Source organism: Ranitomeya variabilis, chromosome 2 (assembly GCF_051348905.1).
Source record: "Ranitomeya variabilis isolate aRanVar5 chromosome 2, aRanVar5.hap1, whole genome shotgun sequence".
Lineage (NCBI taxonomy): Eukaryota > Metazoa > Chordata > Amphibia > Anura > Dendrobatidae > Ranitomeya > Ranitomeya variabilis.
This window is the reverse complement of record NC_135233.1, coordinates 468,938,414-468,963,386: the sequence shown is the minus strand read 5'-3', so window position 1 is coordinate 468,963,386 and position 24,973 is coordinate 468,938,414. Positions and strand designations below refer to the sequence as shown.

Genomic DNA, 24,973 nt, shown 5'->3' with positions numbered 1-24,973 from the left:
ATATATTTTGCATTTTTTTTGGATTTTTTTTTTTTTACACTATAACATTGCCCTAGGGGGGGCATGATGTTATAGTGTAAGATCGCCGATCTGACACTTTGCTGTGCACTGTCAGATCGGCGATCTGACGTGCACAGCTCCTGAAGGCTTCCCGGTGCCTGCTCTGAGCAGGCGCAGTGAAGCCACCTCCCTGCAGGACCCGGATGCTGCGGCCATCTTGGATCCAGGCCTGCTGCAGGGAGGAGGAGGTAAGAGACCCTCGGAGCAACGCGATTACATCGCGTTGCTCCGGGGGTCTCAGGGAAGTCCGCAGGGAGCCCCCTCCCTGCGCGATGCTTCCCTATACCGCCGGAACACTGTGATCATGTTTGATCGCAGTTGCCGGGGCTTAATGTGCCGGGGGCGGTCCGTGACCGCTCCTGGCACATAGTGCCGGATGTCAGCTGTGATAGTCAGCTGACACCCGGCCGCGATCGGCCGCGCTTCCCCCGTGAACGCGGCCGATCTCGCTGGACATACTATCCCGTCGGTGGTCATACGGGCCCACCCCACCTCGACGGGATAGTACGTCCGATGTCAGAAAGGGGTTAACATTTCACTCCGGGGGGTATTGCAATCGGGATCGGATCACTCACTGTGACATGGCCAATCTCTCCACCAGAGATAATTCTACCTGCTGTCTCTGCATCAGAGCTCTGATTTCTTTCTGCAAGACATGTTGTTCACTGGAACCAGCAGTTTCGGCCACCTGTTGTAACAAGACAATTACCTCTGCAAGACAATTTTCTATGACATTAGTACCAATGGTCATCATGGGGTTACATTCACGTCGGTCAATATCAACAATTACTATTCCTTGGGCTTTCAATTCTACCCGCCCCACCTTAATGGTGACCTCTTTGTACCCCACCTGTGGCAATGGCTGACCATTGCTGGCAACTATTCTTAAATCACTATCTGGGCCACGGGTAATGTCTGTGTCAGCCCAGTACCGCTTATATAGGATGTAAGGCATAGTCGTCACCTGAGAACCGGTGTCCAATAAAGCGTTCATCGGGATGCCGTCGATCACAATAGGGAGGACTGGTCGTCCTCCGACGTACTTGGCTCGCCAATTTTGTGGGCCTGGTCGTCCTACTCCTGGGGGCTGGCCCTCTAGCCCAGGGTTCGCTCGTTTAAATGACAGTACCTTGCGATGTGTCCTGCCTGGTTGCAGCGGCGGCAGATGGGTCGTCCGTCCTGATGATAGCGATTGTGGTCTCTTCCTCTGGTTGGCGGGATCCTCTTGTCGTCTCCAGGGGACGTCCTCCGGTCTGGAAGCCAGCTTGATCTTCTCCTTCGGAGATTCCTGCAAGGACTGCACGGTCTTAGCTAGTGCAGCTACGCTTTTAGTCAGTTCCTGGACCTGGAGGCGCAGTCCTGCTGAGGGATCATTATCCAAGGTCTGTGGGTCAGCCTCAAATGGGACCTGATGGCAGGGTTCCACCTCCTGGTGGTACATGAGGGCTGGACGCCTAGGGGGCACTGTGCGGCTGGGCTGAGGTTCGTGCAGCACCCGGTTGGCCCTGTCCTTAAATTGCGCAAAGTCCAGGTCAGGGTTTTGCAAGGCCAGGATGCGCAGCTGCGTCCTGTGGGTGCTGAACATGAGACCCTCAATGAACTGTTCCTTTAAGAGCTTATCCCCGTCCTGTACGCTGTTAGGGTCAACCTGTGTGATAGCCCGTAGTGCCTCTTGCAGATTAAGGGCATAGTCCCGTATGCTATCCTGTGTTCTTTGCTTGCACCCAAAAAACTTCATTTTAATTTCTGCAGCGGTGCGGGTGTCAAAGGTGGTTTTAAGTCTAGCAAATATCTGCTGCACAGTTCCTTTTTCCATATCTGGCCAGGATTTCACTTCTCTTAGGGCCGCGCCAGTTAGTTGGCCAGTGAGAATACTGACCTTTTGATGCTCGGTCAGGGGATATACCTCAAATAGGCTGCAGAGCCTTTCCTTAAAGTCACTTAATGTATGGGACTCCCCAGAATATTGTGGAAGCCAGGCCGCTCCAGGAATATAGGGCATGGACAGCGGCATGATAGGCGCTGTAGCTGCAGCGGGATCCGGCAGCTTGTTGGAGCTGCGGGCATTGCAGGACCTGGTGGCGGTATGGGGCCTGCGGCTGCGTCCACCGCGGTGCCTGTGGGCATCACTAGGTCTGCAGATGCGTCCGCTGCGGGGCCTGGGGGTACTATGGGGCCCTGCAGCTGCGACCGCCGCCAATCCTCTCCCCCCCCCCCCCCCCGAGTCAGACATAGCTTTTCCCCGGTGCTAACCCTGTAGAAGCCGGGGTCCCTCCTCCGGAGTCTGTAGCGGTTCCTCCGGTGCGCAGTCTGCAGCGGTTCCTCTGCGGGCGCTAGGGCGCTTCTCTTGGTTCTCAGTCCAGGGCCTCTGCATGGCGTCGTGACTTTCAGCGTTCCTCTGGCAGCACGGCACCAGCTCCCTGTTCGCCTGACTCCGGCTACGAAGGTACGCCCCTTCTTCCCTCGCGCTACACGTGGCGCGGTAATGGCAGTTTTGCAATCAAACTGTCACAGTCTCTGGCACACAGTACCTGGCGATGCCAGGGCACGAAATCCTGTTCGTGATGCCAAAGTTGAGTCGCCCACCAGGGCTTGGGTTACTCGGTACTGGGTGCGGTCTTAAAGGGGCCGTCATGGTGGCTGCAACACGGTCCGTGCCCTGGGACTCAAACTGATGGGGAAAGTCTTTAAAGAGTGATTTGGTAGCAAAGTCTATTATTCGTGACACCACCTGTGGTGTTCGGTCAGTAGAAACCGACGCTGCTTAAAGGGGTCCTCTGGGGTGATGTTGTTGCAGCAAGATGGTAACACTTCCCACAGGTGAAGCGGGGTCCCCAGGGCTCCCAAGGTGTGTGGCAAGGATGGTGTATTCTGACAAATAAGTGGTGGACACAGTTTGCAGTCTTACCTGGTTTACTGATGGTAGCATTCCTCAGTCCAGGGTACCAGCAACAAGTCCAGGCAGTCCAGAAACAAGTGGAAATCCCCTTGGCAGGTCAAGCTGGGAGCCTTCCACTATGTGTTACTTTTCTGGTCCCTTGCTCCCTAAAGTTTGTTGGCAAGGTACTCCTTTTTCTCCTGTCCTGGGACCGTACCTGCACGGTAGGCAGCTTGAGCCATCCTCTTGGGGTCTCAGGTGCAGTGACTCCAGACTCTGACTGCTGCTGTACCCCAGGTGATGTATGGGAAGTTTGCGTGTAGTTCTATGCCCTCCGCTTCTGCTATGGGGCTTGCAGCTCCCCACAGCCTCGGGCTCCTGGTCCCCGGTTTCTGCACTCTGGCTTCTAGGAGGCCCAATCTCTCCTCTGCTCCTCACTTGTTTTGTCTACTTCAGACTGCACTTGTCTCTCTTAGACGTCTGCTCTCTCTGGACCAACTGTCTAGCTCCTCCTCCAGACCAGGATGGAAATAGGGAAATTCCCCTAAAACAGGGTTTTGAGCTACCCCTTCTGGCCTGGAGTTGGAAGGTGTTGTGTGTCAGATTCACCTGCCAAAAGGATTTCTCGTTTCCAGGCATAGCACTACCCTCCCCGAGAGGAAGGCAGCACTACTTTGTTACCCGAACTCCTGGGGTGCCACACTCCCATCCCTCCCTGCATTTCCCCTGGCTCACTCTCCACATTCGATCCCATCACAGAAGTCTCCAAGCTCCTCTCTTCTTCTCGTCCGACTACATGCACTACTGACCACATTCCCTCTCATCTCCTCCAGTCTCTCTCCAGTTGTCACAACTCACCTAACTACAATCTTTAATCTCTCCCTCTCCTCAGGCATTTTCCCTTCCTCCTTCAAACACTATCATTACTCCATTACTAAAGAAACCCGCCCTCAACCCATCCTGCACAAATAACTACAGACCAGTCTCTAATCTCCCCTTCATCTCTAAACTCTTGGAGCACCCAGTCTACTCCCGCCTTACCCATTACCTCTCTACTTATTCCCTCCTAGACCCTTCACAGTCCAGTTTCCGCCCCCTACATTCGACAGAATCTGCACTCAAAGTGACCAATGACCTTCTGACAGCAAAATGCAATGGTGACCACTCTCTGCTCATTCTTCTCGACCTTTCTGCAGCTTTCAATACTGTTGGCCAACCTCTCCTACTCTCTAGGCTCCAGTCACTAGGCATTAAGGACACTGCTCTTTTCTGGTTCTCTTCCTACCTTTCTGACCGCTCCTTCAGTGTTTTGTTTGCTGGCTCCACTTCATCTCCTCTTCCTCTCGCTGTTGGGGTACCTCAGGGCTCAGTCCTTGGCCCCCTTCTCTTCTGTCTCTACACGGCCCCAATTGGACAGACCATCAGCAGATTTGGCTTTCAGTACCATCTTTACGCTGATGACACACAATGATACACGTCATCCCCTGACCTTACCCCCTCTGTACTACAGAACGCCAGTGACTGTCTGTCCGCAGTCTCCAACATTATGTCCCCACTCTATCTGAAACTCAAAGTCTCCAAAACTGAACTTCTTCTGCTCCCGCCATCTACCAACCTCCCTAAATCTGACATTTCCCTCTCCGTGGGTGGCACCATAATAACACCCAGGCAGCAGGCGCGCTGTCTGGGTGTGATGTTTGACTCCGATCTCTCCTTCACATCCCATATGCAATCTCTTGCCCACTCTTGCTGCTTACACCTAAAGAACATCTCTAGAATCCGTCCTTTTCTCACCATGGAAACAACAAAAACCCTCAGTCGCCCTGATCCACTCCCGCCTGGACTACTGCAATTCTCTATTAATTGTCCTCCCCCCCTCACTCGATTTTCCCCTCTCCAGTCTATCCTTAAAGCAGCAACCAGAGTTGTCCATGTAGCTAATCGTTACTTGGACGCGTCCGCTCTTCGCCAGTCGTTACACTGGCTGCCCATTCATTACTGTATACAATTCAAAGTACTTGTTCTCACCCACAAAGCTCTCCACAGTGCAGCACCCCCTTATGTCTCCTCCCTCATATTGGACTATCGGCCTAACCGACAGTTGCGCTCTGCAAACGACTTTTGACTAACCTCTGCTCTAATCCGTACCTCCCACTCCCGACTCCCAAGACTTCTCCCGTGCTGCGCCAATCTTCTGGAATGCTCTACCCCAAGATATTAGGACCATCCACAATTTGCATAGTTTTAGGCGCTTCCTCAAAACACATTTGTTCAGAGAGGCCGGCCTATCACGTTCCCTAATCATAGTCATCACTATCTCCATCTATCCCCCACCCCCTGAAGATGGCTGGACCATCATTGTAAATACATCATTGTAAATACACACCTGTACTTTGTATCTCCTCCATTTCATTGTAGATTGTAAGCTCTCACGAGCAGGGTCGTCTTCGTCTTATTTTGCTTTAATTATTGTATTGCTAGCGTTGTTACTCATGACTACCACTGTACTTTAAAGCATTACAAAAAAAAAAAAAAATTATTCTCACCTTCCTCCGACCCCCATACCGTGCGGCATCCTCTTTTGCAGCCGGCGCAGAAGCCATCAGCTGTCTTCACCATGCAAGGGACGGTTACAGCATGATGTCACGGTCATGTGCCAAAAGTGATTTGCAAGTGGAAAGCAGTTGCCGGTCTCTGATTGGCCAGAAGTTTGCACTGTGGTGCAGGGTCTCTTACCGCAATGCATTTCAGCTGAATGTGCGCCCTCCGGCAGGAGCCTGGTGCTGGTCGCACCCTCCGCCACCGTTGCACCCCTGGCAACTACCGATTTTGCTAGTGCAACGGGGTATTACATAACAGCTGTCACCCACTTTAGTCCAACCATGTGACTAGGAGTCTGTGGGTCAGAGGAACCTTTTGGTCTCCTACTGGCTCCAGGACCTAACGGGTTTTGCAGCCACTGTAAAGAAATAAACAACGGCAACATCGAATATTCTCTATGTATTAATTTCCTGCAAAGTCATAGGATATCTGAATTGTTCCACCCCAGTGATAAATCACTAAAAATGTCAGAAGACTTTTTTTTGTAGTTGTATAAAATTCTGTATTGGAGAAGCACAATGTTCTTATATACAGTACATGATATTGCCGCCATCTTCTTACCAAATCTTTATTTTGGCTTTTTAAACCAGTACAAAAAAAAGGAGAGAGCAGCGAGTGTAACATTAGACATCTGACCGGAGGCTAAACCCTTCACCTTTCCAGCTGTTGTGAACTACAACTCCCAGCATGCAGCTGTCAGGGCATTACGAAACAGATGTAGAGTCAGAGTTGGACACCATTTCTAGGAGATCTCTCTCTAACCTGTAAATGTGAAGATATAGATTGGATGCAAGAGAATGATGGAGATATACATAGAACGGATGCAATGGAGACAGAAAAGGCCACGCGGGATATATGCAGGACAGACACGGCGGGGAGGCTTCTCTTCATGGTATTGCTTTGGCACAGGGGCAGCGAGTGAAAAGGCACTTGCGCTTCATTACAGGACAGGTGCGTTCAGGGATCCAGCCAGTGCAGGACTAGGACATCATTATGCAAACATAGTCATCTGGAGCCACTGCAATGACATGATAAAAACTATTGAAAAAATTTGAAAAAACATGCAAACTCAAATCCCAGCCAATCCAACCAACTGTGTGCCAAAGAGCCACGGGCCGATCTGCTCCATTGGGTGACCACTCACCTATATGCTCATTTGCTAGATGAGAAATAAAATTCTAGTCTTTTTCTCTGAATAGTTAATAAAGATGCACTAAGTTTGTCTGCAATCTTCATTTATTTTCAGACCCCCTGAAATACAGTTTTCAGCCCGATTCAAGTTTCAGATTTTTCACTTGTGGGATGGTCTCTCCCAGTAATATAGGTAAGAGGAGCATGCACTTAGGATGCTGCTGTGTTCAACCATTCATATATCAGAACAGCTTCTATCCTGCACTCATTTCCTCTTAACGTGCCTTCCTCTTTTTTTTACATTTCTGTTTTCTCTACCCTCCCTGAGACTGTAGATACTTTCTCCCCGCTCTACACTCTTAAGATCTGTGTACAGCTCCTTATTATAGCTGCATGGGTGCAGAGGTTTGTTTAGTGTAACTTTTTAGTGCTACAACCTTTGAAGAGTGTAGTTTTATCCTGCAGCTCCACAAATGCAAATGAACAGGACTAGTCCAGTGAGATGTCTCTTCCTCTGGACTAGTTCTGCCTCAGATTTAATTTTCTCTCCTCTGAATACAGTCCAAGTCATGGTAGGAAAATTATGAAGGCTGTCAATCACACCCAAGGAGGTGTGATTAGAAATTCCGAGGCAGGACTAGTCCAGAGGAAGAGACGTCCCGCCGGACTAGTCCTGCACTATTTTCATATGCAATTGTGTAAGATAATACTACATTATTCAATGATTGCAACAACAATAGGTTACAAGAAAAAGATTATTAGAATAAAAAATCTGCTCTGCACCCAGATTATTGTGAGGGCCCACTAAGAGACTTCAAAGATCTCCATTTCCTATTTTCTACAGATGAGAAAATACTACTATGATCATCTACTTTTTAGCTTGATGTCCACTTAACATCGATTATAGAAAGTAACTCTTATTAGTTGTGCTATTTCCGGTAATGGCATTATTAATGATGTGATTATATATACACTACTGGAAAATCTATGGAATAATAGCCAGTGAATAGCTTACCGTGAAGAGGGTGAAGTTGATGACACCATCTTTATCAGAGTCCATCCCCTGGAAGAATCCTGCAGGAAAACATAGCACCATGTTACCAGCAGTTCTAGGAATTAACGATGATGGCAAAATATTCACAACGTGATAATCTATCACATCCAAATGTGCGTCATTTAAAATAATCTCTATAAATGTGTATTGTTCTGCTCAATGGGTGTAATCATTAGTCTTAAAAGGGGTTGTCCACCTTTAGGGATTTTTGTTTTAATTAAATGCTTAGAAATTAGGTTGAAAAACATTTTTTTTTGCAAACATTTTGCATCATTTTTTTCTTTTATAACCTCTGTGTTGAACTGCCCATTGCTGGATGCAGAATAAGTTAACTGAGAATTCGTCAGTGAGCTTATTCTGATGGTCTCGCAGAAGAGTTTATAACTTTTATCTGAGTTTCTCTCAGCTGATATATGACCACAGACCACATGAAAGTTGAATCTGCAGAGAAAAAAAAAATAAATAAAAAGGGCCTGAAAAAGCCAAGCTGTCCAAAACTTTTAATGAAACCCAATAGCAAAGACATTTAACAGCTCGTGCACAACTGTGACATTTTCATATTGGAGCAATGTGGCGGCATTTCAGCTTCTAACAGTAATTGGTGTTGGGTTCAGTAGACTGAAAGAGGAGGACTGGTTGTTGTAGAGTTAATATGAATGTTAAAATGGTGGCGTATTCCCTATTGTAAATCTGGCATAAGGAACAGAATATACACACATTGACAACATTGTTGGCAAGTAAGAAAGTAAAGTAAGAAAATCCCACAATGGTCTCCAAAATAACTGAAAATTAACAAAAGTAATTTTCAATTTCAATTTACTGAATATCAACTAATGAAATCAGACACGGCTTTTTAAAATTGTGGTTTAAACACACACAAAAAAATAATAATGAAAAGGGTAAAAGTAGTAATTGTGCTGTTTATCATCATATATATGGAACAAAAAAAGCTAAGGAAAGAGCTGTTACTTGTTTATAAGAAAATTATACATAAGTATGTAAAATGCTATAAGACCATCTAAAAATTTGAATCATGTTTTTTTTTTGTTCTAATCATAAAAGAAAACTTTACCGGATGTATGAAAACTTTTATAGAGATACTAGATGGTGGCCCGATTCTAACGCATCGGGTATTCTAGAATATGTATGTAGTTTGGTTCAAATCCCGCACCAATTAGCGGCCGGACTGCGTCAGTGAAGCCAGAGCCAGCTCCAGGTTTTTGAGGGCCCAGGGCGAAAGAGTCTCACAGCCCACGTAGCATATAACACAGCCCACGTAGTATATAGCACAGCCACATAGTATATAACACAGCCCATGTAGTATATAGCACAGCGACGTAGTATATAACAGCCCACGCAGTATATAACACAGCCCACGCAGTATATTGCACAGCCCACATAGCATATAGCACACGACGTAGTATATAACACAGCCCACGCAGCATATAACACAGCCCACGCAGCATATAACACAGCCCACGCAGCATATAACAGCCCACGCAGCATATAACACAGCCCACGCAGCATATAACACAGCCCACGCAGCATATAACACAGCCCACGCAGCATATAACACAGCCCACGCAGCATATAACACAGCCCACGCAGCATATAACACAGCCCACGCAGCATATAACACAGCCCACGCAGCATATAACACAGCCCACGCAGCATATAACACAGCCCACGCAGCATATAACACAGCCCACGCAGCATATAACACAGCCCACGCAGCATATAACACAGCCCACGCAGCATATAACACAGCCCACGCAGCATATAACACAGCCCACGCAGCATATAACACAGCCCACGCAGCATATAACACAGCCCACGCAGCATATAACACAGCCCACGCAGCATATAACACAGCCCACGCAGCATATAACACAGCCCACGCAGCATATAACACAGCCCACGCAGCATATAACACAGCCCACGCAGCATATAACACAGCCCACGCAGCATATAACACAGCCCACGCAGCATATAACACAGCCCACGCAGCATATAACACAGCCCACGCAGCATATAACACAGCCCACGCAGCATATAACACAGCCCACGCAGCATATAACACAGCCCACGCAGCATATAACACAGCCCACGCAGCATATAACACAGCCCACGCAGCATATAACACAGCCCACGCAGCATATAACACAGCCCACGCAGCATATAACACAGCCCACGCAGCATATAACACAGCCCACGCAGCATATAACACAGCCCACGCAGCATATAACACAGCCCACGCAGCATATAACACAGCCCACGCAGCATATAACACAGCCCACGCAGCATATAACACAGCCCACGCAGCATATAACACAGCCCACGCAGCATATAACACAGCCCACGCAGCATATAACACAGCCCACGCAGCATATAACACAGCCCACGCAGCATATAACACAGCCCACGCAGCATATAACACAGCCCACGCAGCATATAACACAGCCCACGCAGCATATAACACAGCCCACGCAGCATATAACACAGCCCACGCAGCATATAACACAGCCCACGCAGCATATAACACAGCCCACGCAGCATATAACAGCCCACGCAGCATATAACACAGCCCACGCAGCATATAACACAGCCCACGCAGCATATAACACAGCCCACGCAGCATATAACACAGCCCACGCAGCATATAACAGCCCACGCAGTATATAAAACAGCCCATGTAGTATATAGCAATGTGGGCACAATATCCCTGTTAAAAAAAAAAAAAGAATTAAAATAAAAAATAGTTGTATACTCACCTTCCGGCGGCCCCCGGATCCAGCCCAGGCCTGTAGCGATGCTCCTTGCGACGCTCCGGTCCCAGTAATGCCTTGCGGCAATAACACGTGATGATGTAGCGGTCTCGCGAGACCGCTATGTCATCTGGGGTCATTGCCGCAATGCATTCTTGGGACCGGAGCGTCGCGAGGAGCGGGAAAGGCTGCCGCGGATGCCGGAAGGTGAGAATATAATGATTCTTTTTTATTATTATTTGTAACATTATTTGTTTTACTATTGAAGCTGCATAGGCAGCATTAATAGTAAAAAGTTGGTCACACTTACAGGGTTAATGACAGCATTAACGGACTGCGTTACACCTCGTTATGCCGCAGTGTAACGCAGTCCGTTTAACGGACTGTTAAAACGCTATGTGGGCGCTGACTGGAGGGGAGTAGGGAGGGACCAATATATAAGTATATTTGATTATTACACAAAAAATATCAAGAAACAGAAAACCACAAGCTCAAAAGACAAGACGCTAAAAACAAGATGTCCACTTACTAAACATGGTCTCCAGCCGGATTAGACAGCACACAAAACTATCAAAATCCACTGCCAGATCGGGCTCAGCATATCGGGTGATGATCAGCTCGTGAAGGACATTGCTGAGTTTGAAACCTTTGGAGAAAATTTGGGATAGGATTATTGAAGAACTACTTCTTAAAGGTTACAAATTGGAAATTTAAAGGGACATGAAACAGACCTGCAAACTCCACCGCTAGACGCATCTCATAGGCGTTCATGCTCCCTGACTTATCCATATCAAACTTTCGGAACACAGTCTAAAGAAAAAAAAAAAACAGAGAAAAAGTTAAGTAGCAATATAGCGCCCCATATACTGTACCACTATAAACCCCGGCCCTTCTGCTTACCAAATAATTCTTGATCTTGTTCCACAAGACATTAAACTCCACCATTCCCAGTTTTCCATTTCCATCTTTCTGTGACATCAAAGTTAAAGAAAATATCTGCAATTCTTTACTGTTGTTTGATTAATGACACAAGGCTTGTAGCAAATTACTGCAGGCTTACAAGTTGACAATAGTGTGATGCCGTGTATTTTTACATTCATTTTATATTTTTAATGACAACTTTTATTTTTTCATCTGTGACACATGAGTTTCTGGGTGTAAACTCCGAAGATGTTGCAAAAATAAGAAGTTCCAGAGCATCATGTGATGTGTAATTGTAATCTGTAAGTTATGCAAAAGTAGTGACAAGGACGTAGGAGGTGAAACTGAAAGGCGGGTAGCATATAGGATCAGCACAAATAATCTGACCATGACAAGAAAGGATACATCCATAAGGTTCACCATGCTGCGGCAAGACTCCACGCTAAACCCTTTAGTGCGAAGGTCTTTGTCTGCAATTACACAAGATAATATTAAAAATATTTATTATAAAGCATGTCCGTATACTTTGCATGTGAAAGTGTGTGTGTGTATGTGTGTATATATATATATATATATATATATATATATATGTGTGTGTGTGTGTGTGTGTGTGTGTGTGTGTGTGTGTGTGTGTGTGTGTGTGTGTGTGTGTGTGTGTGTGTGTGTGTGTGTGTGTGTGTGTGTGTGTGTGTGTGTGTGTGTGTGTATATATATATATATAACACACATACATACATATTCGTAATTGCACACACAATCAAACATATGTAACAAGGAGGAGGCATTGCTCACGTTCCCTCTTTGAGACATGTATATTATTGCAATGTGTTAAAATGCGTGCATTCCTAATGATTTGTTTTGACAGTGATAGGTTGTTTCTGCCCAGCACTAGGTTTCCTACAGGATTAATTGTTGAGACTAGCCCAGAGTGGGAGGGTCTGAAGTTAAGGAACAGTGGGGAGGTTCCTATCAGGTGTTAGATAGGGAGGAGCCTGAAGCAGTAGCAGACCTGAGGTCTGACCGAGAAGCAGAACCACATGCAGTGGGTGTCCTGTGGCAAAAGAGAGACGAGCAAGCGGATAGTAAGATCCTACAGAGAAGGGAGTCACAATCCGGAGTCGGTCCAGAGTGTAAGAAAGGAAAGTAGGAAGTATCAGGGCCTGGAGCAGAAAGCCATATCATACTGGGAGTGGTCAGTCAGTCCGGTAAAAGGATGAAGAAGGAAGGATAAGCAAGGAGAAGAGAAAATGCCCGATGCGGTGATCCAGAGGCGCCAATAAAGCGGAAAGCTAAGCAGCAGCCATATTGATTTAGAGAACTCCCGTAAGGGGAGAAAAACGCAGAACCGTGGGTGGAAGCATAGGACTCTTGTTTGCTGGCCTGTAGTGCAGTTATTGGGGCCGAGGAGGAAGTGGAAGTAGAAATCGTGAGTGACTCTAGGAAAGGGAGGAAGAAATGTGCGATGGTGTTCCATGTCATAAGAGAAACGTGCCTGAAGATGAATACCTACTATCTGCTGTACATAGCTCCTCAAAAGTTATTGTTCAGTAAAAATACATTTATTTATGAACTATGGCCTTCCTCTTGAACTCTGCAATACCTGTTCCAGGCCGGCCGCAAATAACGGCTCCATGCGGTCTGCAAGGGCATATTGCCAAACCAGCTAAAGTCCATAAACTCAGCCAGGACCCCCATTTTCACGCAGTGGTCCGGGGTAGCACAAGTACCTCGCCCACGGCTACCACCTAGCGCCACGTTATGTTACACATACATAGCACATGTGCATATATACTTTTTTTTTTTTTTTTTTAACATAAGTCCAAAGAGCCATTTTCAATACAACAATGCTAAGCTGCATGTTGTTGGTGCTACAGTGAGCAGCCTTGGTGGCCTAAACATGCTCCCGTGGCTGCAGCGTCCAAGGACTTGGTCTCCCATTGAGCACATCTGGGACGTCAATCATAAGCAAATGCACAGGGAGCTGCCAGCAGAGGATCTTGATGATTTGCCCAAGTGCATTCAGCGCAGCAGAACATAACCTCAGTGACAGCAGCCGAGGCTGTAAGTGCGGCGATTTCTGCACGTGATGCTTCTACTCCATACTGAATAAATCAAGGGGTTTTGAAAAATTTGTTTTCATTTTTTCATTATTTGCATATCAGTAACACGTCTATCCATCCTGTTATTTCCATCATTTCACAGCTTTTATGCTTTTACTTCTTGGAGTTGCAATTTAAATGTTGAGAAATGTACAGTATATGTATATATTAGATACACACCATGTATACCATAAACGCAACTACTACTCACACCTCATAGGTCACAATCACAAACGGTCACAAAAGTAAATAATTGAAATTGGATATTTCAAGTCAAAAGCCATTTAATAACATGAGAATACCCCTTTAAGCTAGACAGCATGAAAAAAAAATGAAAAAAGGTAAGGAAGTTTTCAATTGACTTCCTTTTTCCATCTGCTGCCATTCTCCTGCTGTGAGAGCTTTTATCTTTTATTGTGTACAGCTGGTCTCCATGGAGCTTGGACTCCAGGCCCCGGCCAAGAGTGTACATTCCAGAAGAGAGATTGAAGATCTGTTTACATGGACCAAAACGAGTGTTTTGCTCTTTTATTTGGTGATCAAATACCTGTTTACATTTCAAGAACAAAGTGTTTCTAATAATGCTCATTCACAATTATCTTGCTGTATCAAAGTCCCTTAACTCATGACATACCAGCCACCTCTGTCTAGCCCAGTGTTCCCCAAGTCCGGTCCTCAAGAGCCACCAACGGGTCATGTTTAGAGGATTTCCTTAGTATTGCCCAGGTCATTGAATGCTTGCATGTCCAGGTGATGCAATTATCACCTGTGCAATACTAAGGAAATCCTGAAAACATGACCTGTTGGTGGCTCTTGAGGACCGGACTTGGGGAACACTGCTCTAGCCCATTGATTTCTATACAGCATTTATCTGCTCACCTCCCTCCTCTCCGTCCCATCTTCATAAGAGATACAGATATAAATCACCAGCGAAACAGCTTTCACAGCAGGTTTCCCAATCATGGCTCTCACTGTCCAGAGCAGTGTGCTTGTTCAACTGTCTTGCTATCTCTATGAATATTACAGTGATAAGTGTAGACTCAACAACAAACCACTGATAGCTGATTATGTTACTGCAGATCTTGTGTTCAGCTTTATAGTTCTATTTATTTACCAAAGCTGTCACTCAAGCAGTAGAGCCCGCCTTGCCAGAAACCAAGAAGGGGACTGCATAGCTCTGAGCTGCACAAAAGACAACTTGAGAATATTCCCTTTAATGAGTAGTAGCAGATTGAAGCTTCTCACCACAGCTGTCACTCACGGAGGAGCACCCACCCCCAAGCAACCAGGAAATATGGAGACTGCAGAGCTTTTCGCCGCTCAAGAGACTACTTTAGGACACCCTTGTAACAGTTGGGAAGATGGTCTTGTACCCTTTTTTGATAAGGAGTTGTTTTGGATTAGATCTGCACCTACATCTACCTATGTTCCCATATTTTTACACACTGGGGAATATACTTACGCTTAGACATGATTTTGTTTAGTATGGACTGTAGCTCCTGTACGCTTATCTCCATATCCTGTATATGATAAAAACAATATATCAATACATTCACCAATAAATAAATATTACAGGATACATGTGTGTACAATCACTTGATTGCATGGGGAAACTGTGCTTTCCAGAAACACAGCTTTCAGTTTATAACAGCTTGTACAGCTTCTTACTAAATGTACATTCATGTAGTAAGAAAATACTTGTGACTGGGGAGTATTTACATGGGGACTAAATTTATACTAGTGATTCATCCCCTTAAAAGCAACATACCGGCTGTTTATTTCACTATAAACTACAATTACCATCTTTTTAGGCACTTTAAAAGAAAACTATGGTTGCATTGTACCATATGGAAGGAGTGGTATAACGGTGTACGCGCTTGTCTCCCAATAAAAATGATACCTTTTTTGTAGAGATCCGATGTGCCAGTCATGAGAAATCTAGTGTAGAAATTATAAGCCTATCAGGCTGGGAGTGCATGGGGGCGTGTCACTATAATCAGCAGCAGTAGTCTAAGACACGCCCCCAAGTAAATCTGCATATGGCTTCTATGTTAAATTTATCAAGACTGGCACATCGGATCTCTACAAAAAAGGTATCATTTTTATTGGGAGACAAGACCCTACACAGTCATACTGGTAAAAAAAACAAAACATTGTGACTGGTTCCTTTCAATAACTGTGCACTGAGTGAGCTCTGGAATCCAGGAGATAGAAACCAAGTACACGAGAATCACTGGGCGCACTCTGTAAGAAGGAATCAATATTGTAGACAGCGGGGACTGAGTGACTATTGAGGCGAATGTCTCTGCCCAGATTAGTAGTCCACGTTATTTAAAATATAGTGCGAGCACAATTTAAAATTCTATTTTCGCCATTTATTACTATCAGCCAAATCTAGCTGGCAGGTTCCCTTTAAGAGAAGATAGGAAGCATCTGGTTCTACGAAAGTGCTAGTCAGATCCACCATGGAGTAAGCTACGAATGTATGTGCACTCACTGACTGACATAGCAAAGGGCCCCTCTACCAAAACAGTGTAAGGGCCCCTAACTGTCCAATAACTCCTGATAACGCCCAATTCCAGCTGCTTTGGAGATGGAAATGGGCCCCTTACTGCTTGGGCCCGTGCAGCTGCATAGGTCGCATCAATGATATCTCCACCCCTGTGTGCACTGCGGTCCCTCTAGTGGCAGCAGAAGGAAGTCAGAGTTTAAAGGGGTAGCCCAGTACATATACATTGATGACCTATCCCTAGACACGATCATTAGATCGGGGTGTGGTCTGATACTCGGGACCCACACTGATCTATTGCTATGGCCTCTAGATGTAAACAGTGCACAGAGACGTAGACCACCGCTCTGCATAGTGTGCAGTGGCTGCTGCTGGGTACTGCAGATCACCTCCTATTCTTTTCATTAGAAGATCTGCAGTACCTAAAAATGACAACTAAAGAGTATACGGCGCTGCATACACGGTTTACCTTTGGAGGCTATACTAGCTTATTGTGGGGGGTCTCGGGTGTCAGACCCCCACCGATCATACACTGATGACCTATTCTAAGAATTGCTCATCAAAAAAAAAGTACTGGAAAACCACTTTAATAAAGACAACGTGTGTTTATCTGAGCTCTCAGTGTGCATTGTAAATACCACTATTACCGACATTAGCCGCATCATCATCATACCTCTCCAGCAAGCTGTCGGAAGAGATTCTTGAATCCTTCATCAAGTTGAGCTTCAGATAAGGTTTCCTTTAAATTAAAATTATATATGTTTTATTTATTTTTTTTATAGAATTTTTAATTTTTCTTACTACTATCTATATAAAAAAATATTCTTGCAATATTCCCAGCGATCGCTAGGTCCTAATATTAAACCCCTCCTACTTGGCACGAACATTAGCAGCAATAGATTGACCTATTAAATGGTATCAAAATATTTCCTGAGCATGCTCTCATCAGGGCAAAGCTCATAGTGTAGGGAGTGAGAGCAGGTGAGATGTGACATCTCCTATTGTGAATGATGGCTCCTGTAATACCTACTGTATATAAAAGTGTTAGCTCTCATTTTAAGTCTGTCTGTGACGATAACGAGACTGCTGAAAATCCTTTTGTGCAGAATGGAAAGCATGAGTCTAGTATAAAAGTGAAATATTGCAAAGTTTCAGTTTTTTTTTTTATAAATATAGTGATAGAAAATTGGGAAAAAAATCAAAAGCTGGAAAAAAAGGGAAGGTATATACAATATTCTCTTCTAAATAGATTTAGGATGAGGGAAGCAAAATGTTTGATGCTATGGTGCAGTTCTATTTATGGTCACTAGATGGCAGACTCGCTACATGCAAGAGAGTGTAGTTCCATAGGCAGAATACAGGCTGCCATAAGCAGCAGTCTGTATTAGGAGAACAGACTCAGGAAGCAATTGTACGAAAAGTACCCGGACTCCCTTGATGGAAAAAAATAAGTCTCTGTCTACTGATGTAACTGCTTTGGATTTCTTACGCACCTCGGAAGGTAAGTTAGCAGTGATCGGATCATCCATTTCACTGAAAAAAAACAAAACAATAATTCTGAGCATGAGACTTGCATTTGGTTGACACAATCTTTTAAAAAGACCAGAATTCTAAATTCACGGTTAAAAACGGTCTTCAGTGAGTACAGATTTTCCCATTACTGAGATAGATGACAGTGCTCATAAAGTTCTATGGAGAACTGTAACTGGCATGTCAGGAGATCTTGCAGCGGAATGTCTGTCGGCCTCTAGCTCTTCCCTCTCCATAGAGCTTTATTAGCACCAATTGTCGTCTCCTTTCTGAGTAATGGGAAAATCTGTCATCACTGAACACAGATTTTACCCACAAATTCAGAATGAAAAAAATCAACCCAAGAGAAGAAAGAAGCAATTGTTTTCTGATAAAAATAAGCAACTGTGTGATATATCTTATGTGTACAAATTTATCATAATTTACTCTATTAAAAGGGGTTGTCCAGTACTTGGATGTCAGTCCTCATGTTTGGCCCCGTCAAAATAAAAAACCTATACTCACCTCCTGTGCTAGAAGCACTTGCGTGGTTATGACATCTGCGGCAAATCAGCATCATTGTCCCCACCCTTTGGACAAATGAAAGTCAGAGAGCAGCTGCAGCTCCCACATCCGGTTGATTATCAATACGTCTGAAGGTGGGGGACAATGACCTGAAGGCGGGGGACAATGACCTGAAGGCGGGGGACAATGACCTGAAGGGGGGGGGGGGGACGGACAATGACCTGAAGGCGGGGGACAATGACGCCGATGATTATGATTGGGCTCAGATGTCATAACAACTGCATGACAGCCCCGGGAACACGAGTGCCGCCCCTTCTGGAATGGCTCAGGCACGGGAGGAGTGTATAGTAGGCATTTATATTTTAATGGAGCAAACATGAGGAATGAGAAGGAGTTGTCCAAGTAGTGGACAACCCCTTTAAGACAGAAATGTATGCCAGTTCCCTACTCTTCTGTCTTCTGGCTGCAGTGCATTTCCTGCGGAAGGTAAAAGATGCACCAAATTCATTAGCAGGTACGCATGCCTTTTAATTTATTTGGTGTATATTACTCTTCATCTGGACAGTCCTAATAAAGTCAGGGCCTATATGTTTTCGGCGTGTGTGTGTGTGTAATTGAAGGAAATCTATCCAAATTCAGAAAAAAAAATTGAATAATAGAAATATTATTAAAGATTTTTTTTTTAGAATAATCAAATACCATTCTAAAGAATTCTGAGTTATCAGAAGGGAGTCGACAGCTAGGTTTTCTGGTTTTACCTAAGAGGTCGCGGCTCACAGGATCCTCTGGGGCGTGTCTAAAGGCTGCTCTGCATAATTACCCTGTCAGCCACGGCCTCTTGTAAAAACAATAAATATTTGCGCCCATTTAAAAAGGTCCACATCTGTGGACCTGGATGATGGATTTATAAAAAACAAACAAACAAAAAAAAATTCTCAGGGGAGCAACAGGGATAAAATAAGAGCAAAAACTGGCCACATTTCACCTGGTGACGGGTTCTCCCCAAATTTTCCATTTTCTGGCATTAACATGTGGGCAAGTATGATGCTGCCAAGTTAATTTCCTTAATTCGCCCGTGTTCTGTGCTAACACTTACACTGTCCCATGACGATTTTCTGAGAAGACTCGCAGGACGAAATCTCCCTCAACATTGGGCTCAAAGGTGGACGGCACCACGATGTACTCTCCTTGGGGGAGCTTGTTCCGAGTGCTGACTTCTCGCAGGTTAATGAACTGCTCGGAGCGCGCGCGTGATGAATTGGATAGGAAAAATTCACGTTTAAGGTGCACGGCCGACTGTCCCACGAACTAGTGAAGCAAGAGTGAACACATTATTGGGAACACGCCCATAGTTACCAATACACAAAAATTATATTAAAGAGACGCTGAATGCAATCTAAATATCATGGATAAAGGAAGGCACATTAAAAAAAAATAAAATAAAACATACATTTGAATTTTATTTTTTTTTTTTAACATAAAATGCCATTAAAGAAGTCAGGGGAAGCAAAGTGTAAGGTGTAATAGGTTGTTAGGTCATTACCAAAAACTCTCTATAAAACTGAATTAATAAGAACACTAACAAATAACATGTCAAGATATGGACAAACAAATCTGTCAGAAATGCCCAGACATAATACATACCTCTCTGGGAACCTGCAGAAAAGGGAAAGAAAAGAGAAGAGAAAAAAATGTTTATTAACTGATTTAAGTCTTTAACTTATTCCACAACAAGCACAAATATAATAAAATAAATGTAAAATGAAAATCACTGCCGAATTCCATGTAGAGATAAATTGTGAACCTTTTACTGACTGAACTGCATGAGTGCAACAATTAAACACATCAATCAAGTCTTAGCCAAACTTATCTTCCAGAAACAGCGCCCCTCTTGACCATGTTAGGTGTCTGGTACTACAGTTCAATTTGGATCCCTAATACCAGACACAGCTTATTGACCAGGGGTGCCTTCCTTCTCTTGTCAGTGCTGGCCCAGCAGTGGGGCCCACCAGAGGATTCACCGATTCCCCGATGGGTCAGTCCGATCGTATGGACAAGCATGTCTGATCAGATGGTTGGGGCCACACAAAATGATATCACAAACCCCATGTTGTGCAACCCTGCTATACACTAGGTTTGTATCTTTTGCCATGTCTCTAAATAAGATGATTTTTTTAGTCCCGATCACTGTTATATTTCGATGAAAATAGAAGGTAAAATTTTGCATTTTTCATGTCCATGGATGACTAATAAAAGTCATTACTGGGTTTTATACATATAAAATGATTTTGCAAACCGTCCTCCGAGTTCTGACCACAATCTGTGTCATTTTCTGGACTTTTAACTTCAGCTGGAGGTTTGCTTTATTTCTATATAGAGCATGTTGGAAATTTTAATGTTATGCCCCAATGGGAATTTTTTTTAATTTTTTTTTATATAACGTTAGTATTCATTTTTGCAGTAAATTTGATAACTCTAGAGAGTCTAATAATCCAGTAACATGCAACATCCTAAACAAAAGAAGAACCTCATAAACGGCAAATCCAATGGTCTCCATGTCCTTCCCGAATCGCCTCTCCTTCCTCCGGTTCTTCTGCATGAGGGCCAGAAGAAAGGTGCAGCCCTTCTCTTTGCCGTAGTCGTCATCTTCGTCTTCACATTCCAGCTTAATTTTGAACTGAGGATTGATCCAGAAGGTCGCTGCGTGATGAAAGGTATAAATGGTTATATATAAAGGGTTAACAGGATTTTTGACGACTAGAAGAAGACTTAGGATGTTTGCATCTCTCCAAGCTATAAACCGTGCAGCATTAAATGGCGATAACGTCACTAAATCTTTACTGGTTTAATTTTTTTATGGCAAAAAAGTGGCACTAAAAACAGATTCCCTTTAGGGCCAAGTTCACACACTCAGTATTTTACCTCAGTATTTTACCTCAGTATTTTACCTCAGTATTTTACCTCAGTATTTGTAAGCCAAAACCAGGAGAGGAACGATCAGAGGAAAAGTATAATAGAAACTCGTCACCACTTCTGCATTTATCACCCACTCCTGGGTTTTGGCTACAAATACTGATGGAAAATACTGACCAAATACTTAATGGAAAACAGAATATGGACATTTTCTTATCACAGATTCAAATGAGCTGAAGGTGCGCTCAGACTGTGGTTCGAGAAGGATGGACAACAAAGAGAACTATACTTACCAGGGTAGTTTCTGCACCCGCCGGCAGTGCTCCCTTTCCTCCAAGTCCCATTGTAAAACGTTGTGTTCCACTTGCGGAATTTTCGTGCAGTTAAGGCATCAGGAGTCAGGTTACAGATCTCAAGGCGGGAATATTCACGAAGAAAGTCCTGGAAAGACATCCTGCAGGCAAGGGATCCAGAGATATTACACCAAGACAGAAAACAGATTAAAGCTTTATATTCATTTACTAAAGATTTAAAAATGTTAATTATATATATATATATATATATATATATATATATATATATATATATATATATATATATCACGATCTAGACTTTAAAAAATATTACGCAGGCCGCCAAGCTTAACAGTAGATATATATATATACATACATACATACATATATATATACATACTAGATGGTGGCCTGATTCTAACGCATCGGGTATTCTAGAATATGCATGTCCACGTAGTATATTGCCCAGCCACGTAGTATATTGCCCAGTCACGTACTACATTGCCCAGCCACGTAGTATATTGCCCAGCCACGTAGTATATTGCCCAGTGACGTAGTATATTGCCCAGCCACGTAGTATATTGCCCAGGCACGTAGTATATTGCCCAGGCACGTAGTATATTGCCCAGGCACGTAGTATATTGCCCAGGCACGTAGTATATTGCCAAGTCAGGTAGTATATTGCCCAGCGACGTAGTATATTGCCCAATTACGTAGTATATTGCCCAGCGACGTAGTATATTGCCTAGTTACGTAGTATATTGCCCAGTGACGTAGTATACAGCACATAGCCACGTAGTATATTGCACAGTGAAGTAGTATACAGCACAGAGCCACGTAGTATATTTCCCAGTGACGTAGTATACAGCACAGAGCCACGTAGTATATTGGCCAGTCACGTAGTATATTGCCCAGCCACGTTTGTCGCAGGTTAAAAAATAAAAAATAAACATACTCACCTTTCCGAGGGCCCCTTGTAGTCCACGGCAGCTTCCGGTCTCAGGGTTGGTGTGAGCGCAGGACCTGTGAAGACGTCGTGGTCACATGACCGTTTTGCGGCCATATGACCGTGACGGCGCGCAGGACTTGGCATGACGGCGCGGTCACATGACCGTGACGTCATGGCAGGTCCTTCTGCCAAACCATCTTTGCCACCGCAACCTGCAACGGAAGATGGCGGGCGGCATGAGCGGCTCAGCGGACTACAGAGGGTGAGTATAGCAGGTTTTTTTTTTTTATTTATTATTTTTAACATTACATTTTGTACTATTGATGTCGCATAGGCAGCGTCAATAGTACAAAGTTGGGGACACACAGGGTTAATAGCGGCGGTAACGGAGTGCGTTACCCGCGGCATAACGCGGTCCGTTACCGCCGGCATTAACCCTGTGTGAGCGGTGACCGGAGGGGTGTATGCGGGCGCCGGGCAGTGAGTGCGGGGAGTAAGGAGCGGCCATTTTTTTTCCGGACTGTGCGCGTCGCTGATTGGTCGCGGCAGCCATGACAGGCAGCTGGCGAGACCAATCAGTGAACGAATAACCGCGACAGACAGACAGAAGGACAGACGGAAGTACCCTTAGACAAATATATATATATATATATATACATACATATATACATACATACATACTTACATATATACATATACAGTACAGACAAAAAGTTTGGACACCTTCTCGTTTAAAGATTTTTCTGTGTTTTCATGACTATGAAAATTGTACAGTCACACTGAAGGCATCAAACCTATGAATTGACACTTGTGGAATTATATACTTAACAAAAATTTGCACTTCTTGTTCTTTTCAACAGCCACATAGCTATAGGCAACAATAGACTGACTCAGACTCTATTTGTTTCTATGGAAGCATTACATTGGCATGCTCTGATCTGGACAAAGATGAGGGAGCAGGTGAGCCGAGACATTACCTAATGTAAATGGGGATTCCTGCTTTATCTACTGTTACCTGTCAGTGTAATGCTGTCTGTACTGATAATCAGACTGCTGAGACGTCTGCTGTACAGAATAGGAAGTGTCAGCCTAAAATTAAGTCTAGTGGCAATGGCACGATGGCTCAGTGGTTAGCACTGTATATGGTGGATCAGTAGTTAACACTGCAGCCTTGCAGCGCTGGGGCTCTGGGTTCAAATCCCACCAAGGACAACATCTGCAAGGAGTTTGTATGTTCTCCCCGTGTTTGCGTGGATTTCCTCCGGGTTCTCCAGTTTCCTCCCACATTCCAAAGAAAAACTGATAGGGAATCTAGATTGTGAGCCCAAATGGGGACAGTGCTGATAATGTCTGTAAAGCGCTGTGGAAATAATGGCACTATATAAATGAGTAAAATAAATAAATTAATAAAATGGTGAAAATTGCAAGATAATAAAAAAATATATATAATTATTATATTATTTTTTTTAAGATCGTGATATAGAGAACTGAAAAAATCATCAGATTAAAAAAAAAAAATCAATAAACAAAAAAACCTGATTTAAACAACAGCTTGCGTTCTGATTAACCCATTCCTTTTAATCTCCACCTAAACATGTAATAACCCAATCTGTGAAAAGTCTGCGCCACTGCAATTTTAGATCACGCCAGCTATTCGGCAGGTGTATTAGATAAAGTCTATCCTGCCGTCTTCGTTGATCATTTTAAATGCAATAAATTGCAGCAAAATTAAGATCCAGTCATACATAGAGGAGTCGGGTTCTTCCCTGCGGCTTCCAGGTGACGACGTAAACCATTTGGTCTCACCGTTAACCTAGTCTTAGACGTATCCAACCTGCAAGAAATGTTCTTTTTATTCTTTACTCACCAAAATTCACCATCATCCATTTTTTTTCTCAGTTCATTTCTTTGTGAAGGATCCACATTGTCCCACTCGCTAGAACTAGAAAAACACATTTAATTTTTTTTTGGGGGGGGCCAAAAAAGTAATTCTTGTTATAAGTCATCTATAGATCTAATTTTTGTCTTACTTGTCGCTCCACGCTCCAGTCCACTCTACCTCTCCCCACGGGTTCCTCATTCGAATTAGCTTTGTGCTCTGACCTCTATAATTGACCTAAAACATATGGAGGAGGTCAGATCTCTCTTACCGGACCTTGACTTTACAGTTCGACAATGTACCCACTACTTGCCTATATACTATGGCCAATGTCAATGACTTGCCATATTCCTTAGGTTATGTTCACACGTGGTGCTTATTCAGCAGCAAAAAACCAGAGTGTTAGCAGGTAAAAAACCCCCACATTTTTATTTGCAGTTTTTTTTTCATGTATTAGAATGAGTGAAAAACCACTAAACAAAAAAAAAAACAGCTCAAAAAAGTTTCTTGAAAACTTTGCTGATACCAGTCGTTTAAGAAAGATGCATGAAATACAACTTTTAGCAATTTTTTTTTTTTTTTGGGCACATCTCACTCCGTTCCCACCTGGAGTAAGTTCTCTGGAGACGTTGGTGCTAAGTAGCAAAAAAAAAGCAGTTGAAAACAAAAATAAAAAACATTTTTATTTTATCTTGCACCAAATTCATAAACTATTTATCCCATTTTGAGAAATTTTACAAAGATTGTGAACTCACTCATATACATAAACAGCTCTGGCAAAAATTAAGAGACCACTTTCAAATGTTCAGTTTGTCTGATTTTTCTCTTTATAGGTATATTTTTGAGTAAAATGTAAATTTTTCTTTTAGTCTATAAACTTCTGACAA

The 24,973-nt window shown here is 44.0% G+C and overlaps 1 protein-coding gene across 1 annotated transcript in view; it reads right to left on the bottom strand.

The window, feature by feature from the left end:
- Positions 1–6,091: 6,091 nt before the first annotated feature.
- The window catches only part of CAPN1 (calpain 1), a 51,915-nt gene continuing 33,033 nt past the window's right edge, over positions 6,092–24,973 (bottom strand). The window contains exons 8-22 of the mRNA XM_077287692.1: positions 24,238–24,323; positions 24,075–24,149; positions 21,259–21,419; positions 20,580–20,752; positions 19,697–19,708; positions 19,149–19,360; positions 17,512–17,551; positions 16,692–16,757; positions 14,972–15,029; positions 11,816–11,880; positions 11,390–11,458; positions 11,221–11,299; positions 11,019–11,135; positions 7,686–7,744; positions 6,092–6,557 (exon numbers count right to left, since the gene is read on the bottom strand). Coding sequence (XP_077143807.1) covers positions 6,531–6,557; positions 7,686–7,744; positions 11,019–11,135; positions 11,221–11,299; positions 11,390–11,458; positions 11,816–11,880; positions 14,972–15,029; positions 16,692–16,757; positions 17,512–17,551; positions 19,149–19,360; positions 19,697–19,708; positions 20,580–20,752; positions 21,259–21,419; positions 24,075–24,149; positions 24,238–24,323 — 1,299 coding nt within the window. The 3' untranslated portion in view covers positions 6,092–6,530. The remainder of the gene's footprint in view (positions 6,558–7,685; positions 7,745–11,018; positions 11,136–11,220; positions 11,300–11,389; positions 11,459–11,815; positions 11,881–14,971; positions 15,030–16,691; positions 16,758–17,511; positions 17,552–19,148; positions 19,361–19,696; positions 19,709–20,579; positions 20,753–21,258; positions 21,420–24,074; positions 24,150–24,237; positions 24,324–24,973) is intronic.